Below are 14,834 nucleotides of genomic sequence, written 5' to 3'. Positions count from 1 at the left end.
CTCCACCACTTATCTTTTCTGGCCTTCTGGATGCTGCTTGGGTTTCCCGCCTTTCTGTTGTCGTCTTTGCATCCAACCACCTTCATTATCTTGGCCCATTTCCACATTACTGTACTAGTTTGTCTTTTGTAACTGAGACATCATTTCTTTTCAGTGGCAGCTGCAATTCTACAGCTGCTTCTACAGGCTTCACTACACCTGAACCTACTTAAGAACTTACAGTGATGTTTGCCTATAACTATCTGTAGCCTGTTCTTTGGGAGTTCCCCAAATATGTACTGTGTCTTAGGAAAGAGATTTGTTATATGCGTGAGAGGAACCAAAACATTCTCTTTGCAAGACTTCTGAGCTAGAGACTGCCCAAAGAGCCCTCTTCCTTCCCATAGATCTTCAACCCTGTTTTCAGGTTTACTGTTACTTAGCTTGGTTTGCCTCTCTGGGCTTTTATGGAGCCAGCCCATCTCCTGAGATGTGAATAGATGGTAGCTTATGTTCTTCGTGGACCTGGGCTGATACTGACCTTTCTTTCATTTCCTCCTTTATTTCTCTATTCTTCCTTAGTGCCTACTGTAGGTGAAGCTTGCTATATGAGGTACCTGGGATTTTCAAAGGTGAGAAAAATACAGCCTCTATCCTTAAGGGGAGATGAGACATGTGTACACCTGGCTATGAAGCTGATTGGAAGTGGCTAGGACTGTGAAGTATAAGGTTCTAGGGAAAGGGCCAGAAAGTTCAAAGAGTAGAGAGATCACATCTGGCTTGGAAGAGAAGACTTTATGAAGCAGGAAGAAGCATTTGAGCTGGTTGTTTTTTTTTTTTTTCTTTTAGTCATTTTTCAAAGCATAGATTTGCTTGTTTGTTTTGTAACAATATGGAATATATCTAGGCACTGTGCTAAGCACTTTATTCATTTTCTCTTTTAGGGCAAGTTTTTCCCACGTAATTGCCCTGTTACATATTTGGGATATCTAGTATACCCTACTGTACCTACTTTATTTTATAAGATTTTCCATTATTATTAATACAAATTATTCACGTCATCTTTAATGGTTTCATAATGGACTTACCACAGTTGACTTACCATTTTTCCTATTGGTGGATGTTTATATCCATTTTTTTCCTGTAGTAATAAGAACCACTGTTATTGATTGTTTAATATCTGCTAAATACAGTGCTGCTGTGCCAGTATATACTAATCTTCACTTTTCTACACTACAAGCCTGAGAGATAGGCATTATTTCCAATCTGATACATGAGAAGACTGAGGCTAAGAAGTTATGAAACATCCCTGAGATCAAAGATAGTAAGTAATAACTATGGCTCAAACCCAGATTGTTCAGATTCTAAAGCCTATGGGTGTTTTTTCTATTAATACAACCACAGGCTGCAGTTTTAGAAAAACTTGTTACCATTTGGGTTTTTCTTTGTTTTAGGATTATTTTCTTAGATTTTTAGCAATAGAATTACTGAGGCTTGGTCATTTTAAGGGTCTTGATGCATATCACCAATCTGCTTTTTTAAAGGCCTGTGTAAATGTCCACCCTCACTGAATCTTTTCCCAGAATGGTTCTGTTTTGAATTTGGCCGTGGAAAGCAAAGATATGATCAGCATTTTGTTGTCAACTCAACTCCTGTCCCTCAGGTGCCAGAGTACTCATGTTTCTGGAAGATGGTGTGCTGCTGGGGCAGGCTGGGAGCATGAACCTTCCTAAGATCGTGCTCAGAATTGGCAACATGCTTCCCGAGCCACTCCTGGAAACCAGGAACCTTGTTCTGTGCTTTGCAGAATCTAGGAATCCACCAGCCCTTTCCATAGAGGACACTAGTGAGTTCAGGCCTAGGCTGTTCCCACAGATTTTGTACTCAGAGTCCTTAGTTTCTCCCCACTTTCAAAACAAGAACCTGCTTTCCCAGGAGTTTGTGTCAGGGAAAAGGCAAAGCTTTCTTCTGGGGCTGTCTAAAAGAGGACATTAGAAGTACATCTAGTTACTACCAAAGGAGACTAACTATAGAGTCCAAAAAGTAAGCCAAAGTCATGGCACTCCAAGACAAGTTGTGGTATTTACCTTTGTTTTATGCCTACCCTAGTTCAGTATCTTCTTGTCAAATTTATTTTCTTTTCCCTGTTTTGGAAAAAGTTATACAATCATCTCATCCCCCACCCCCATCATACACATACAAACTCTAAGAAACACTTTCTCCTTTTATAGGAAAGAGATAATCATGTGACCCTAAGAAGGCAGGACCACCCCCACTCCATCACCTACTCCTTAAACTCAAGGAATGTTTCCTTTAAAGTTCTTCCATCTAAGGTCCTGCCTGAGTTTTGCACGTTCCCCTTATAGCACTGCAGGGACCTTGAGAGTTCATTGGTCCATCCGGCGGCCTCAGGATCCATCCGTGGCTGCTGTCTGGGGACAGCCCTGAACATTTGAGGTTTTCTTTCTGTTTGGTTAGAGACTTATGTCTCGGTGTGTGTCATCTGGGATAGGGTGAGGTGAGGGGGGAGCCCTGGGCTTAATGGGAGATGTCTAAATGCACTGACTGCTGAGAGGGCTCTGTGAGTGTTGATTAGAGTTAAGCCCAGAGTGGCTGCTAATGTACATTCCTGACTGATAGGGACCAGATAATGTGTTCCAAGCAATATTTTTAACCTGTAGGAGATATGGTAGCTTAAAAGAGTTAAGCTTTTCTGCTACTTTTGGTTACACTAGGTGCTAAATTCCCTGCTGATGTGAATAGCATTGGATCCTGGGCATTATCAACAAACAAACAACAACACACCACCTTCCTTCTTTGAAGTCTCTCTTCTTCCATTCTTTCCTTTGCTTGCATCTTTCTTTTTACTCCTCTTTCTATCACTGCCCCTTTATACTGCATCTTGATCTTCCTCCCTCTCCCTACTTCCCCAAAGTAAAATCTTGGTGAGAGATAGGAGAAAGGAAATCCACAAACATGGGAAAGTTGCTGAGAGAGGCAAGCCCCATTTGCCCACTTGTTCTCAGTTAAGTCTCAGCTGAGGAATGTGGAACATCTGATTCCCTGGTATAAATTGGCTGGTAAGTAAGAGCTCTTGGGTGGAATAGAAGTGGGTAGTTAGAACAGGGAGCTAGGGTCTATCTGGGTGGTAGGTGAGCCAGAGCTGGAGAGGCCCTTCTGCTGATACCCTGAAGTCTGTGTGTGCAGGGCAGAAAGGATTCTCCATTCCCTTGTCCCCTGCTGTCCCCCCAGCACAGTTACCCCTCCTGGTGCACTGCTCCTCCCCACCAATCCCAGGCAATTCCAACAAGAGCATCTCTCCTATTTCCAGGTGTGGCCTTTGGCCTCAGGCCGGCTGGGGCAGTGCTTACATACCATCCAGACTGAAGATCGAGTCTGGTCCATTGCTATCAGCCCATTACTCAGGTAAGGGAGACCTTTTTGGATATGGTTTTGTCCTGTATAATAATGCTTTTATTTTACTAGATTAGGTGAGCTAGAAAATCTTCTACTTGTATATTCTTTTTTTTTTTTTTTTTTGAGACCTAGTCTTGCTCTGTTGCCCTAGGTAGAGTGCAGTGGCATCATCATAGCTCGCTGCAACTTCAAACTCCTGGGCCCAAGCAATCCTGCCTCAGCCTCCCGAGTAGCTGGGACTACAGGTGTGTGCCACTGCACCTGGCTAATTTTTTCTACTTTTGGTAGAGATGGGGTCTCGCTCTTGCTCAGGCTGGTCTCAAACTCCTGACTTCAAGCGATCCTCCCGCCTTGGCTTGCTAGGATTATAGGTGTGAGCCACCATACCTGGCCCTTTCTACTTGTATATTCTAGGTTGCTTTGAGCTGCTTTCCTGGAGAATTAAAAATCCTGCACAGAGATTTGAGGTCTTTGGGTCACTTCACATGTGCTTGAGGTTGAGAGAACCTTCTAAGGGCTAATTTTCAAGTATCTAACCCCAGAAATGTTAAGGAAAGTATACTATATTAGAATGTAACTAAGAGTGTAGCTGTTAACAGAGGTGTCCCTTCTGGACCAGAGGCCCTCTGGGGTTGCTCCAAAAGCTGAGGCCACTCAGCATCCCTGGGAGGTGACAACACCAGCCATCCTGCTCTCACAATTCACATCTCTGCTTTGTTCCCCTTGGAAAATGTCCTCTGGAGTATCCCTTACAGACTTGAGTCATCAGGAGAGGCTTGGGGCCTATATCTAACTGGGCCCTTAAACAAAGACATAGGCCGGGCGTGGTGGCTCACGCCTGTAATCCTAGCACTCTGGGAGGCCGAGGTGGGCGGATCGTTTGAGCTCAGGAGTTCGAGACCAGCCTGAGCAAGAGCGAGACCCCATCTCTACTAAAAATAGAGAGAAATTATATGGACAGCTAAAAAATATATATATATAGAAAAAATTAGCCGGGCATGGTGGTGCATGCCTGTAGTCCCAACTACTTGGGAGGCTGAGACAGGAGGATCCCTTGAGCTCAGGAGTTTGAGGTTGCTGTGAGCTAGGCTGACGCCACGGCACTCACTCTAGCCTGGGCAACAAAGTGAGACTCTGTCTCAAAAAAAAAAAAAAAACAAAGACATATATGTGGAGTAGAGACATTGACAATTGTAGCAGAAGTGCAAAATTTTTGATGATGGCTTTACCCTACCTTTTGGCATGACTTGTATTTCTCTAGCTTTACCTATGAACATGTGAGCTTTGAATCCCTACTTCTGCTTTTTTAAATTCTCTAGAACCAAGGCAAAGTCTCTTTCGTCCCCAGCAGGGTATATAGATTCCCTCTCCTATACCTCTTCCACCACAATATTTGCCTAGGGTCTTCTCCCACTTCTTTCACCCCTCACTCCCCACCCAAATGGAAATGGGAAAGCTGTGGGGCTGCTGCCCTCCAATATTGAGTTTAAGTCAGTCACTTGTTTTATGAGAGAGTTGGTCCCCCTTCTTTGCTTGGCCCCTTCAGCCTTTTTCCTTACCCCATGGAGCCTGCACCCCTCCTCCTGCTCCCTTCCACAACTCCCTTTCAGATTTTTTTCTTCCTAAGAATTAGAGCCGATTAGCCACGTCATTAATTCTTCAATTTGACGGCTGATATAGCAGGACCTGAAACACATTGCTGACCCCAGAGAATGGAGACCCGTTCCTTAGCATATTGACGATGGGAGAAGTTAATTAAAATTCCACAGAGCAAAGGTGTCGGCTAACCTATAAACCTGTCACTGTTCAGAACAAATCATTCTAGCAATCCTAGGAAACAGGGAAGGAAAGACCAGCAGGGAGTGGAGAGGCTAAGTGTGTGGGAGCAGAGAGTGGAAAATGGAGCCATCGAGCTTTGCCCCCTCCTCAGTTTCTTCCTAATGCTAACCTCCTTAAAGCCAATTAGCCGGACTTGGGGGTCTGCGGGCTGGATATGTGTAAGGACTGAAGGAAGGCGAGACGGCCTGTGGGAGGTGACAGGTGTGCTGGGGACTTTGTCTTAGTGGTTGCTTGTGGACATCTGCTGGCTTCAGGAGACTGGAGTGGGTTGGTGCCAGAGGGAAGCTCTTCAGGGCTGGAGATGGTCCATGTGCTTCCTGCATATGGATTGAGGCCAAAGAACACAGACTCTCCCCTGCACCCCACCCCTGTATTTCTCTACTCCAGCCACTGCCTCTGGAATGTTTTAAGCTACCTCTTAACAGAATAGAACACAGCAACTCTTGAAGATGGCATCAATAAAAGAGGTTGAGGGCAGGGGCAGAATCTTCCCTCATCATTAAGAAGCATGTGAGATCACAATAAATTGAGTTTTGGTTTTTTGGCCACAACTTGGAGACTGGCTTTGGGGAAGGACCTAGCTTTCTACCATTACTATTACTACTGCTTATATGACTGCCACTACTACTAGCAGCTAACATTTATTAGTCATTTGCTTTGTGCCAGACCCTCTGTTAAGTCCTTGACATGTCTCATCTTTGGTGAAGACCTGGGTCTTGTGTTTTCTTTACATTCTTCTTCAGAGTCTTCCTGTCCTCTTGGTATATTTTCTAGGCCTGGGATGATTCTTTCACTCGTAGTTGGCTGGCTGTTTAGCTCCTGACCCACAGTTTTTTGAGATGGCTTTTTCCCCAACTCCAAAGATGATGTCTGGGACTCCTTTTAAGAATAGTTTGCGTTTGAGATTTTGTCTTTATACTAGATGACCAGAATATATGCTAGTATTATCTCTGCCTCTTTTTCTCTTACCCAAAGAATATCCTGGGGTAGGATCTCTTTACCTTATTATTAGATCTATTTCTTTTTACTATGACCATGAGTTTGAACCTTTCAATAAACTCATCCATTTTCTCAATCTTGAGAGACACTACCTCCCAGCCTCAGGGTCTGTTCTTTAGAGCAGTCTGGGAGGTGAGTTCTGCTATGCTACCAACTAGCAGAGTGGCCTCAAATAATTCATTCCCTCTCCTAGCCTCAGTTTCCTCATCTATTAAATATGAACCCTATTTCCTTTATAGACCTTACTAGATTATTGTGAAGATGACCTGAAATAATTTATAGGAAAATACTCTGAAAACCTAAAAGGGCTATAGTATCATGTCAGCCAGAATCCTTTCTTATCTGGTGTAAACATTTGCTTACTGGCTTCAACTACTTTCAAGTTTCTACCCTTTGCCTGAGCTCTTTTTGGCCCCCAGGGAGTTATGCTGCTCTTTTGTAGTCTTCTTGATGTGGAACCTCAGTAGGAATCTCTCTTCCTTCTTCTTTTCCCCCTATAGTGTCCCTGCCCTTGATGACTGCCTTCTGTTTCCCTCCCTGCCACCATTCCTGTTTAGTGTATCACTGATATGATGTGACCCTGGACCCCTCCTGAAGAACATGAGGGGATGAGGGCAGCAGCTGTCCTCTAGGGCAAGTACTCCTGCTTTATCTGACAATTTGTCAGCCCCTTGTTGTCCCTTATATAGCTAGCAGGAACCTGGATGGTTAGGAGACCTAGCACAGCTCTTTTCTCAATCTCTTTCTTCTACGTAAAATAATTTGTCAGACCTGTGCATCTTACTTATCTTTGATGCCAGGGTTTTTCTGCCTTCTTGTGTATATGCTCAGGCACTTGTAGTATGAAACCTGAAACTTCAAACCTTAGGCTTAATTTTAGTTGCTCATGACTGGGAGAAAGTAGGTATTCTGTTCTGTGTCCAAATGTTCCCTTCCCTTCCTTCCATGACCTCAAATTTTTGATTTGTAAACAGTTGTGGAGGATGATATCTAATACTAGTTATGTGCTTAGAGCTGTGTTTAGATACTCAAAAAATACAGAAGGAAAACCAGTAGGCTCCAAAGGAAGATGGCAGGCAAGGACTTTTTCCTCTGTCTCCTGCTTAACCTCCCACCCATCTTCCTGTCCCCAAACCAATAATCCTGTTTTTAAGGTTCATGACTTACAATTGAAGCCCTCTTCCTGTGGAGGAGGCCCCACCTGGAGCTATTGGATGAGTGAAAGGACAGGTTGAGATGGCTCAGGAGTGAGATGCTGGAGGTGTGTGTGGGTGGAGAGAGGAGTGTATGTCCCCTACCCCAGGACTGTAATTGTGTGGTAGGAATATCTTCAGCCCACTAGTCTCAGAGATACAACTTCTTGATGTTGCATGGAATTCTGAGCACTTTCCCATAAGTAATACAGAAAATCATATTTTTAGAAGTAATATGTTTTATTTTCATTTAAAAATTATTTGCAGCCGAATAAAGGTAGTAAATACTCAAGAGTGAGGAAATGCAGAACTGTTAGCCAGGCATAGTGGCTCATGCCTGTATTCCTAGCACTTTGGGAGGCCAAGGTGGGAGGATCACTTGAGGCCAGGAGTTTGAGACCAGCCTGAGCAACATAGTGAGGACCTGAATGTACAAAAAATAGAAAATTTAGCCAGGTGTGGTGGCGCTCACCTGTAGTCCAGTTACTCAGATGGCTGAGGCAGGAGGGTTGCTTGAGCCCTAAAGTTTGAGGTTACAGTGAGCTATCATGACACCACTGAACTCTAGCCTGGATGACAGAATGAGACCCTGTCTCAAAACAAAAAACAAAAAAACAAGGAATTGCAGAACCGTTAAAGGCTTAACTTCCTTCCCTTTGTCTTTCCATCTCTTCCATTCTCATTTCCCTTACACCTTACTCCTTGGGTATTTACTGAACACTTGCAATGTGGCAGCTTCCCCAGTGATCTTATTCAGTGGTGGGGATAAGACAGGTGTTTAACTGTAATGATTGCCAGACTCTGCTAGGGGGCCTTAACCTAGGCTGTCTCTGGTTGGGGGGAAAGAGGGAATTGTCATTCTCTTCTGGGCAAAGGCAGAAATTGAGGCCTTTGGGAAGGGAAGATCAATGCAAGGCCATATGTGGGATGCGGCAGAAGAGGCAGTAGTCTGTGCCCAGGTCTCCTCCAGCCTATTGCCACATCCTATGTGCTGAGGGAGGGTCATGAAGCAGGTCTCTAGGTCATTGCTGTGCCTTACTCATCAATATCTTGGATAGTAGCTGTGGCTCTTGAAAGGCTCTGTGGGGACCTGGGAACATTCTCTCTTCCTGGAGGCCAGAGTTGAGATAGAGAGGAGTGGGGGAAGGCAGCGTGTGATTGAGGCCTGGGCTCACTCAGGTAGCTGTGAATGCTTGCACTATTCCAGGAGTGCAAATGCACATAGATCCTCAGTTTCAGGCCCCCTCCAAGCGAGCCATGGGGGACTTGTGGTGAAATGAATCTGTAGACCTATCTACCCTGTTTGCCTGGGAGGGGAAGGGAGAGGAGCCCATAGTTGCTCCTTCTTCTGCAGACACCATATTTATTGCCCTCCAAGAAAAAGAAGTTGCTCAGCAGAACCCTTTCCCCATCTCTGAATAACACTGTCGTGTGAGTGAGTGTGGTCAGGAAGGCTTCCCAGGACACTTGGGTTTTAATCCCTTCTCTCCTGCTTCTGTCATTAGGGAAATATATGAGTGGTATAGGTGTAGAAACTTGACTTAGCTGTGTTATTAAATATACAATATAATTTTGTGTAACTTTGCTCACTGTGGTGGCCTGTTTGTTTTTGGGGAGATTAGTCCAAGTCTGCATGAAATGTACCGATTCAAATTTGTAAAGTGAGTTGCGGCCCCTGGGGGGTTTTGATGGAGGAGCTGCCCCTTCTTGCTTCATTTCTCCCAGAGGTGAGGGAGAGTCTGGAAGGAAAGCAATCACTGTGTACTGTTTGGTAAGCGGGTGGGTTTTTGGGGAAAGCAGGGTGTTTGTTCCCAGTGGCTACAGGGTTTACTGTGTGTTGTGTGTGTGGTAGACGCATATTCACCAGCTGGTTCAAATACATCTTTCTTTAGTGAAAGGTAATTGCATCTGGAGTTTTCTCTGACAGAGAGGTTTGAAAGATTGGAAAAAGAAGTAGCCAATTTTCAGTTTGGATTCTTTTGGTTCCCGGTAGTTCAGCAATCCTTTGGCCCTAGGCTCCATAACTCACTCAGTGCTTTAGGAGAAGAAGAATCAAAAGTAAATATTGTGCCTCTGAGTTTTTCTTTTTTCTGTCTGGCAATGCACAGCTTGGTGTGAAGGGGATCCCTAACCTTGATAACTTGAGGACACAGATGGATGACTTTGTAGTGCTTCACATTGTAGCTGGTCCTCCAGATGGCATGGGCCGTGGCTAGCTTGGGGATCTCTCTGTTCTCCTGTCCCAGGGTCAGGGGCAGAGGGGAAGCCTCCTCTGGGGCCTGTCCAGAGAAAGGAGACCTGAAGATCTAGGCAAGAAGTGGCTTTGTGTCCCCCTCTACAAAACTGCAGGGCACAGCATGGAACTTCCTGCATGTGGTACCCCTAGATGAGAGAGTCAGAGGCACAAAGACACCATAGAGGGGCTAGTTGCTGCCATGGCTGGAAGGGGCATCATGACACCTCGAGAAAGATGGAAGCTCTGGGTAATGCTGCTTGGGCCCACTGGTCTAGCCTTAAATGAGCTTAAATTGGAAAGGCATCAATGTGGGGATGCCATTGAATTGGAGTGAGGTCCTACTAAATCTCAGTGCAGTGCCCTCCACCCTAGAGTTCATTGCCTGTGCAAATCCAAGCCTCTTAGGCGGTCGTATCCATCAGTAGTGAGGACCAAATACCACAGGGGTGGGTTTCACTTCCTCAGGACCCTGGATTTCTGCCATTACCCAGGGCAAGATGAGCACAGGGAGGCTCATGTGCTGAGCTGCTGGCCTGAAACCAGTACCCTCCCAGCCCTGGCTGGCCCAGAACCCATTTGTGGGAGCAACTCCTTCCCTGGGCAGCATGATTGGCTCACTTGTCAAGAGCTGACTTAAATACAGCACTACAAATAGAAACAGGCTGCTGCAGAGGACTGGATACTGTGGAGACACAGTTGATGCATTGAGACTCTGCCCCCTGCCAACAGGGATACATTTCTGTCTCAGTCTCAGTGTTTAAATTCATTCTTTCTCCATCTCTGTCTCTGTGCCTCTCTTTTTCTCTCTCTCCCTTCCTCTTCTATGCCTTTTCCCTCCCCGCAGCCCCCCCCCTCCGCCCCCCAGTTTCTTTTTCTCTCTCCAGGTACTGCCTAAGCATTACTATGTTCTAGTCACTAGGGACACAACAGTGAACTAGACAGCATAGTCTGATGGGAGAGATGGACAAGTGGGTAGTACAGTGTGGTAAGTTCTCAGATGAAGTTTAGAGAGAGCCCTGGGAGCACACTGGGGAGATCAGTCTTCTTCTGATGGTGGCTCCATTCCCCACCTACACCATCCTTTCTTCTACTCTTTGCTCATCAGGAAGAGAGAAGGGAATTTTCCTGCCTTAGTTGCTGCTGACTTTTCTGGGTTGTGTGTGCAATGTGCCTGTGTTTTTCCACCTTTGATCACTGTTCTGCCAACAGATAATTTAGCAATCACATCCCAAGGTGGAAGCATGGAGTTAATGTTAAAATTAGGTTGTTTTTTTTTTTTCCTCTTTAAACTTCAGTGGGTGATGAGGCAGAGAGGGAGGGAGGCGGGAGGGTGAAGGGGAGCCATAAATTCTGGGGCTGGTGTAGCTGTTCTCTGAGCAGCCGGGAAGCCTCTGATGTCTCCACAGCACTTTCATTAACATTTAAATTAAGGGTTTGTTTTCCAGTCTGTTTTATAGGTAGGGACCTTTCATGGCCTGTCACATGTGCGCCGCCCCCCCCCCCCCCCAGCCAGTGTGTAATTGTAGCCACTGCTCTATCCTAACTCTGGGTTGCAGCCATAGGTTCAAAGGGAATTTCTGGAGATGGAGCTTTGGAAGTATGAGATGTAACAGTCAGGATGTGGGTGTTACTCCTCAAATGAAGGTGTTGTGGTAGGAGCTCTTTTCTCCTCTTATCTGACCTGTGCTTTTCTCTGCTCTTCAAGGGACACACACTTTAATCTGATTCTGACCCCTCCTACCCATCCTACCCTTCATGCCCTTCCTTCCCTTGGGCCATGGGGCAGGTGGGAAAGGATGCAGTCCATCTGAGTGGTTTTTCCTTGTATCACAAGTTAGGGCCAGGGACATTCTAAGATACAGATCTCCATGCTTATCTTCCTCCTTATGATTATTATTATTGTTAGCTTTTAGCCTCATGAATACTTCCTCCTACTCCACTTACTCTTGGAGAAATAATAAAATAAAAGGGATTACCATCCGAGAAGAATTTATAATATAATAGGATCCTTTAGTCCTAAAAAAATATGCATTCTAACATAGACAGATATACAAATACACACCATACTTAGTCACTAGCTCTGAGTGTACCTGTGTTAGAAGCAGCTTACTGATTAGAAGATCATTTAAGGAAGCTGTTCTCCCAGATCTTGGCATTCAGAGGAAGCTCCCCTACAACCTCAAGGAATGTATTTGTTTCTAAGCTTCCTTTCTCATTGGGGTATCTGGCAGCATTTGGGGATGTTTTGAAAAGACATTTCTGCTCTGGTCTCTCTCCTTTCCATCAGCATTCTGTTTATCTGTAGATGATAGGAATGTATGCTAAACACACATGAAGCATCTCATTAGTTCAAACCTCTGAGGGCTTAGTTCGCCCACTGTTGGTCTCTAGCTAGCTTTTTACTCTGGACAGTGATGAGAGAGGCACTGGGACCTTTCTCTCTTTCTGGGCAGAGGCTGAGAGTTTTCTATCTTTTGGAGCCTGAACTTCATTGCCCGAAGTCACCACATCTTTCCTCTTTCTTCCACTAACCCAATTAAACCATCCATGACACACTGCAGGGTTGAAGATGACTGAGTGTCTTGCTCTCCTGTGCCAGGTAGCCTTGTGAACAGGTGGACACTCTCATTCCCTGAGGTCTTGCCCAAGGGGAGTGAGGGAGGTGCTAGGGCGACCCCTCTGCAGGTGCTGCTTGGGCTCAGATTCCAGGCTGGTGTTCAGGCCCCGCCTGGTGGTGATTAATCTGGGACACGGGCCGACAGAGGCCCAGCCAGGGCAGCTTTGGTCCCTCACTGTGAAGACCTTTGGCTCAGAGACTGAACTGATCTCTGTAGCCTGCTTCGGCTTGGGGTTTGATCTGTCAAGGCTAAAGAGGAACCTGATGGTAGAGCGGAAACTTCTAGCCCTGTCTGACTTATAGCACTGATCCGTTCCAGTGGCCTTGTCATGATAATGCTAGTATATTTAGGAAGATTTCCCCACCTGTTAGCTGTAAACACTCAGATCAGTCAAAAGAGGGCTGTTCATGAAAGATCTGTGCTTTTAGTTTTTTGAGCTACTGGAGCTTACTCTGGTAAATAGTCTGGGGGCCAGGGTGGGGTTTTCTAGTGGGAATCTGTGAAAAAGGCAACAATGTGGGTGTGGCTGGATCAGTAGCAGAATGTATGTTTTTGTGTGTGGGTGGGGGGAGTCATGTCAAAGGTGGAAGGATCACCCCATCCTCCTGCAATTAGGTGGCTGTCAGGCCATTTGGGACAGATTTCAGTACTTCAGTTTAGAATCAAGTCTTAAGTTCCTTGTTTTCCTTTTCATTTCAAACCAAACTTTTTTTTTTGAAAATGCCATACCCTCCTCCTCCCATTTCCATCTTTCAGATTCCTGGTTCCTAGGACCTCCATGGTACCAATTGTATTTCTTCCCTTCTCTGAGTTCAGGACAATGACACATGGCTCTACTTGGTCATGGGCTTACGGCCCAAGAATAGGAATTCTGCTTCTGATAGTTTCCTTGTCTCAGTGAGTCTCAGTGAGTTGCATTATTGTAGTATCTCCTTTTGGCAGTTAGGAGCTTGGGATCTAAGAGCTGGAACATTTCCCTTACATCATCAAGAAAGAGAATAGGTATCTCTGTGTACCCCCAGTGGAAATATGCTGCCACCATTGATGTGGGAAACTGGCTGTAATGATGCTGTGAATCATAAAGGTTTGTGTTGATTCTGAGTTTTGCTGTGCTGACTAGAATTTTTACTCATGATGACACTAAAGGATGCATTTTGCATCAGCATACCAATGAATGTATTTGGCTCTTCCTTCAGACTAATACTAAAAGGCTTCACTCAGACTGTGGATTGGACATCTGCTAATCCATGTGTTTTTCTAGCAATTTCTTAAACAGCGTTCTTTAGGAGTTTCAGGTAGTGAGCTTTTGGGAGCAGGGGTTGTATTTCCTGTATTGTGTAAGATTATGTACCGATGTGTTACAGACAAAACCCTTATGCCTCTGGGGTACCCTGTTAGGCTGATTACTCAAGTCCTTTGCCTCTTTTCCAAGCTTGTTCTTGCTTCTCTGTCTGGCCAGCACATTTTCATAGGGTGCAGTATGTGACTTGGTCTGTGGTACCTTGTCAGATAGGCTTGGCTCAGGCCTGTCTGAGGTGCTGACAGGGGTGGGAGGATTAGAGGGAGGAGGGAAGTGAGTACATGCATGCAGAAGCCGTGGTAATTGCAAAGGGAATATTAGTCCAGGAGCTGCTGGCCCAGGAAATTGCTTTCTGCAGAAGCTTTCCTTTTTCATAGTTTGCAATGCAAATTGAAAACATAAATGGTCACAAAAAAGTACAGGGGGGACAGGTAGGGTGCCAGTTGAGATGTGATAACATCCAGAATGTTGCAGAAGAGAATTCAAGTCACGAGAGAGAACATTTTAGGAGATTAAAATAATTTTAAATCATGTTTTACTGTGACCCTCACCCACATCTTTTCCACGTACTCATGTTCAGACTTGTCTCTGGGCCTTCTCAGCTTGCCCTGCTGTCTCCTCTTTTGCTCCTTCCTGCAGCAAAGGCATAATCCAGCTTTTGGAACAATGGCCGTGGTGCCATGGTGTGGTATTCTGATTTTCACAGCAGGCTGGAAAACAGCAGCCCCATCTAAAGTCAGTGCACTTTAGAAAATGTGCACACTGGTCCTGGGACTATGGGCTGAAGAGCATGCATCTTGAAGTCAGGAGCTTGCCTGCTTTGAGAAGGCAGTAAAGCCAAAGCTCTTCATTTTATGCTTTCTCGGATCTTCTAGATCAGTGGGTAGGCTTGATGAAGCAGAATATAAGGCCACCAAGGCTTTTTCTTCTCTTGATTTCCCATGCTTCATCTGCCCCATCTAGAGAGGTATGGCTTTCTGCTTCCAGGCTGGAGGCACTGATATCTATGTTGCTGCTGGATGCTTTCGTGATATTGGCAGTGAGGATAGATGGGGGTGGCTACTACTTTCATTATCCTGGCATAGCAAATATACAGGTGAGAAGCTTCAGACTGGCTTCTTTCTAGCTGCTGAGCTAGACAGGAAGATAAAAAGAGAAGCCAGAAGACAGTGGAGACAGTGAAGGAAGAGCTTTTCAAGTATAAATATGCCTCAGTAGTAGAGACACCTTTGTAACTGTGAGGGCTGCTTTGA

The 14,834-nt window shown here is 45.3% G+C and overlaps 1 protein-coding gene across 3 annotated transcripts in view; it reads left to right on the top strand.

The window, feature by feature from the left end:
* FBXW4 (F-box and WD repeat domain containing 4) overlaps nt 1–14,834 on the top strand; it is an 82,593-nt gene that overhangs the window by 24,372 nt on the left and 43,387 nt on the right. For all 3 annotated transcript variants that reach the window (XM_069461228.1, XM_069461226.1, XM_069461227.1), the window contains exon 5: nt 3,311–3,405. In XM_069461228.1, coding sequence (XP_069317329.1) covers nt 3,311–3,405 — 95 coding nt within the window. The remainder of the gene's footprint in view (nt 1–3,310; nt 3,406–14,834) is intronic.

Source organism: Eulemur rufifrons, chromosome 28, assembly GCF_041146395.1.
Source record: "Eulemur rufifrons isolate Redbay chromosome 28, OSU_ERuf_1, whole genome shotgun sequence".
NCBI lineage: Eukaryota > Metazoa > Chordata > Mammalia > Primates > Lemuridae > Eulemur > Eulemur rufifrons.
Note: the sequence above shows the minus strand (reverse complement) of the source record. Positions and strands in the feature narration are given on the sequence as shown.